The following is a 5,677-nucleotide window of genomic DNA, read 5'->3' as shown; positions in this document are numbered from 1 at the left end:
AGAGAGAGAGAGAGAGAGAGAGAGAGAGAGAGAGAGAGAGGAGAGAGACAAAGAAAGAGAGAAAGAGAGAAAAAAGAGACAGGGAGGAAAAGGAGAGGGGAAAAGGGGAGAATAAAAGGGGAGAGTGGGAGGGAGAAGGGAAGAGTGTGGGAGCATGTGGTGAGCGACAGCTGGAGTGTTTAACGCGTGTGAAATTCATACAAAGATCAAAATAACGTTAGTATCCCTCCCCCATTACTGCAAATGTGCGTGAATTGCGTATATTAACACGCAACATTAGATTCTATAGCCAATGCTTCGACTTACCGATCCTATTTTAGTGTTTGCATCATTACAATAGTATTACTTTCTTTGTACTTTTGTAGTTTAGTCCGAAAAAGAACCCAAAACCGCGCGTACCCAAGCTACCATAAATAGTACTGGCTGTTTACATGATGCAATTAATAAGATTATAGATTTACGGCGTAAACAAACTTTATTTTAATTATCCCATTTACACATGCAACTGATATCCTTCAATGTACACATATAATTTCATGTCATACAGAAATATATAATACAAAACATAAAATCCGTCGGCAGTGCCACACACCCTTAACAACGCCAATACGCTCAAAACAATAATTAGTTACTGCAACTGCATGATAAGAAATGCGTTTCAATTGTGGCTGCATATATATATATCAGGAGTAGATAATAGTCTCTATTATCTACTCCTGATATATATCTACAGTGCAGTTAGTAATTTAGTAAAACTAAAATGTTTAGTTATTGGTGAAAATACAACATCAATGTCTCTAAAGTGCGCTATAAGTTTGAATTGGAAAAATTGAGATTAATTAATTATAATTTACTCTGCTTCGACAACAATTTTAATCAACATAAGTTTTATGAAAAATTAATTAAAAAACCACACTGTGCTATGGGTTAACTTGACTTGTCTGAGATGCCCTGAGACACTGCCCACAATTATCATCATTGTCACAACCATGCAAAACAAACACCATTATATTGAACTTAATTTCTCAAAATCTAAAAAACAGTTTTATTCGTCATGTGTGGTAATGTTGATAATTGTAAACTGTGATAAGTGAGAATGCGATAATTCCCACCCTCCCACCAAAACTGTACAATATAATATGTTAATCTTTCAAAAACAAAGGGACATGTCATGACTCATGAGTTGACATTATATTTCTGTCTATAAAAATGTACAACGGCCGTTGAAATCGTTGGCTTACGGGCCATCATCACCATCAAAATTATGAGCCTACGTGATTTGAAATTAACTTACGCTATCCTACTTACCCATTGCTAAATCATAGCTTCATTGTTCCATAAATATCTGCCACACTAACATATATGTGTTCACTATGGTCAGCCCATCTATATAAATTACTACGTAAGAAAGTGTATTACAATGTATCTAATTGACAATTTATAAAACCATGATAAAACAGAGCTCATGCCGACAGAGCTGTGAAATTGATTCACAAGAGTATATTATGCTAACATCTCAACTACACAGAAAACTAATAAAATATTTATTATTTGTTGGCACATTCATGTTGCAGATACTGCGTAGTCAGATAGTCGTAAATTGTCACAAACGCTTTAGGTTCTTTTTGCTTTTTCGACTACATACAGAACTTGATGGATTTTTATACCGACCGACTGCACATGCTTTTGAACTGTGGAATTCTAACCTACATTTAGTACAGAAAACGAACATGCAAGTAATATTTGTACACGATCCTTTTTCCATTACTTTAACTACTGCAGAAGGAGAATTACACCTCGGGCAGGGCTTCAGTTCTTGCTCATTGGTCAATGCTTCTCCTTCCTGAAATTTATTTAGGAATACACTAAACATGTTGTGAGATTATTGTAACGTGCCCAATAGGTGGCGCCAACTACTTCCCTGAAGCCAGTGGCAAACTCCAACGTGGCAGCCTGGACTGACGAGGAATAAATTCGTTGTTCGTATTATATACTAGTAAACGTTGGTTCTTCAGTCTTTACTTTAGAAATACAACATAGCACGTGTAGTACATGCAACAAATTTTCAAGGGTTTTTAATGAAAACGATTTAGTGTTTGAATGCAATGACTGATAGAGCATACCATGCTATTTGCATACTGGTTGACCTATCCGCTATCTAGCCAATCATTGCTGCGATGGAATGTTCAAAAACAATGCATGGCAACGAAGTGCTATAATGTTGACATTTTGGTGTGTACGCATGAAGAACGCGTATCATCTTGTGTGAATCAATAATGAACAATCATCATTGTCATGGAGAACATACCTTTTTAAAACTCAGGTGTCTGCTCACTGCTGCCGGAATGATTGGCAGAGCGGCCTGCTTACGTTTTGTTGGACTGAGTAAACCAACTTGCTGCACTTCTTGGAAAGCACCGTTGCTGGCAGTAAGGGCACGCGCAGCTGTATCATCATGCTTAGTGGGCGAATTTTCCTGCAATAGATAGTAATTACGTCACTCGTTATTCCTGTTTTTGTTTTATTAACAGAATTTCTTGATACACATCAGCTTGCTTTAATATAGAGTACATGTATATACACAGTATGCAATTTAGTCTAGCAATAGGTGGATCTGCGATATTCAGGAGGTTCGGTTGGGTTTTGAAGGGCGCTATAGCGAAAATTCCTTTAGTAAATACAAGAGAGACGAAGCACACGGGCATGAAAGTTCATTTGGAAAGGTCACAAAATAAGTAGGTTTCAAAAAATTTGCCAGCCGACATCCCAGCCACCTAAAGTTTCTAAGATCAGCAGGGGAAGACGTTTCATGAAACAAAATCACATCAGCACCTCAAAGGTGTGCTGTGCAAAGAATGTCTACTGTGTATAAGAGGATGACAGATAATTCACAGCCAAAAGTATCATGAGTGACTCGCCAGCATGCGAGCTCTGTGATGGCAAAAGGTCAACCTATTTACTGCAACATGTTCCCTGATATAAACTGATCAGATTTCATGTTGACTGTGGAGCACTGGTAAACCTACTCCCGTGAAAGAATCTGACTGCTTTAAATGCAGACTTCACATAACACTAACAACATTGAGTAATGAGTACAAAGGTATACCTTTTCAGCAGATGTAACCTTCTTTCTTCTTTTTTTTAAAAACGCCATACGAGTATCGTTTGCATGCTTGTTCTCTTTGATTATCCTACACCACGTCTTATTTACACACGAGGCTCTGAAAAATAACACATAATAGTATTCAGTGTTTTTAAAGGCCACCCATGCAATAGTCTGACGTTCTCCCTTGGAATTATGGACGGATGGGGGATAGTCCGGGAGGGGGTTGCACCAATTGAAGTCAATTATGCGTGTCACAAGTACAATTCGCACGCAAGCACGCACGTGTACTTGCACACGCACGCACACACTCATGCACGCACGTGTACGTGCACACGCACGCATGCACGCACGTGTACGTGCACACGCACGCACGCACGTCTACGTGCACATGCATGCACGCACGTGTACCTGCACACACACGCATGCACGCACGCACACATGCACACACGTGTACCTGCACACGCACGCACGCACTCACGAACGTGTACCTGCACACGCACGCACGCACGCACATGTACGTGCACACACACGGACGCACGCACGCATGCACGCACGTGTAAGTTTACACGCACGCACGCACGTGTACGTGCACACACACGGACGCACGCATGCACGCACGCACGAACGTGTACCAGCACACGCGCGCACGCACGCACGTGTACACGCACGCAGGCACGCATAGCACGCCTTGGCCGTGTCACAAGTACAATTCGCACGCAAGCACGCACGTGTACTTGCACACGCACGCACACACTCATGCACGCACGTGTACGTGCACACGCACGCATGCACGTGCGTGCGTGCGTGTGCACGTACACGTGCGGCGTGTGCAGGTAGGTACACGTGTGTGCATGTGTGCGTGCGTGCGTGCATGCATGTGCACGTAGACACGCAGGCACGTACGCACGCACGCAGGTGAACGTGCACACGCACGCAGGCACGTACGCACGCACGCATGCACGCAGGTGAACGTGCACACGCACGCACGCGTACGCACGCACGCACGCCCATGTACGTGCACACGCACGTACACACTCATGCACGCACGAACGTGTACCTGCACACACACACACGCACGCACGCACGGCATATGTGCGTGTGCACGTACACGTGCGCGCGTGCGTGCGTACGTACACGTGCGTGACGCACGTATACGTGCACACGACACATATATACGCTATGCTTTCATTATCACGTCGTTGTTATTGCGTGTGTCGACACAGCTGGTGGAATCACAACGTCAAGGCACATGTATATACATCGTGTTGTAGTAATTGTCGAGTAATTTGTCAGCATCCCTGGCACCCGACACATCACAAGTATGCGTGTTGTTAGAGGCAGATGCGTGGAATCAGATTAACTTAAATCATTGATCACCGTAAATCGCTGCGCGTGGACATTTATATACACAACGTTTAAATATCACGGACGACGTGCGCGTAGGATCCATTTCCCACCACCTTCACCGAGTTGTAAATTGCTACCATTAAATTTATATTAATTAATGCATATACAATTATAATTATAAGCTGATAAAAAAACAAAAATATTTGGGGCAACCACACCGAGACGCGATCCCCGACCTGCGGCTCGGGGGTTAAAAAGCCCGTGGAAGCAGCCCACGGTTCCGCACGCGGACGCTACCAACCAGGCCAGCTAGGCTAGCGGCGAGATTCTAAGATTGGATGCGGGTCACGATCCTAGGCACCCGACTCGTGACGGGAACGAAGCCACAGCGCCCATATATAGACTGGAACGACGTTCACGAATCAGACAAGCGCAGAGGTATATAGGTATATGGCATAAAAACTGTTTACACAGGAAAATGAGCGGTAGGGAACGGGGAAAGGGTACAGGAAAAGGGCCGGACAACACTAGGCGATTACATCGATTCTATCGCGCGAGTCGAGTGCACACACTCGCCTAGTCGTGCATGCATGTGCGTGCGTGCGTGCGTGTGTACGTACACGTGCGTGCGTGCGTGCGTGCGTGCGTGTGTACGTACACGTGCGTTCGTGCGTGCGTACGTACACGTGCGTACATGCGTGCGTGCGTGCGTGTACACGTGCGCGCGTGCGTGTGTCGTGTGCACGTATACGTGCGTGCATATTGAAACACGGGGCGCGTATATGTAGTGTCGTCTTAGCTGTGCAGGATGTTCTGAATACAATATACTGTCTAATGTAATTTGATGTTTAATAATGTAACGTCTAATGTTATTTAAGGTTATTTAGAATTTATTTCACTGCACAATTTTCGAATCTACAGTTTATTGCACCTTTTACATTTACAACTGCTCGATTCATACTCGAACACACAGTACAGTGTACATATACACACACATGTACATATGTACATATGTGTGTTTATTACACTACAGTGAGAGACACCAAAGGCGTCGGAAGCAATAAAATAGTGCCGCGGCTTTGGTGATAGGGCGAGCCCCGGGGAGGCGAAGCCACCCGTAAGGGGGGGGGGGGGTCTGGGGGCATGCCCTCCCCGTGAAATTTGAAATCTACAAGGCAAATGGTGGGCTCTGGTGCATTCTGTCTGAGCATTGTGATTTAGCAC

General features: G+C 44.1%; 1 protein-coding gene across 1 annotated transcript in view; it reads right to left on the bottom strand.

Moving 5' to 3' along the window:
• Positions 1-454: 454 nt before the first annotated feature.
• LOC106809675 (F-box only protein 43-like) overlaps positions 455-5,677 on the bottom strand; it is an 11,154-nt gene continuing 5,931 nt past the window's right edge. The window contains exons 2-4 of the mRNA XM_014812839.1: positions 3,107-3,221; positions 2,309-2,476; positions 455-1,843 (exon numbers count right to left, since the gene is read on the bottom strand). Coding sequence (XP_014668325.1) covers positions 1,604-1,843; positions 2,309-2,476; positions 3,107-3,221 — 523 coding nt within the window. The 3' untranslated portion in view covers positions 455-1,603. The remainder of the gene's footprint in view (positions 1,844-2,308; positions 2,477-3,106; positions 3,222-5,677) is intronic.

Source organism: Priapulus caudatus, unplaced genomic scaffold, assembly GCF_000485595.1.
Source record: "Priapulus caudatus unplaced genomic scaffold, Priapulus_caudatus-5.0.1 Scaffold375, whole genome shotgun sequence".
Classification (NCBI taxonomy): domain Eukaryota; kingdom Metazoa; phylum Priapulida; class Priapulimorpha; order Priapulimorphida; family Priapulidae; genus Priapulus; species Priapulus caudatus.
This window is presented reverse-complemented; position numbering and strand designations above follow the sequence as displayed.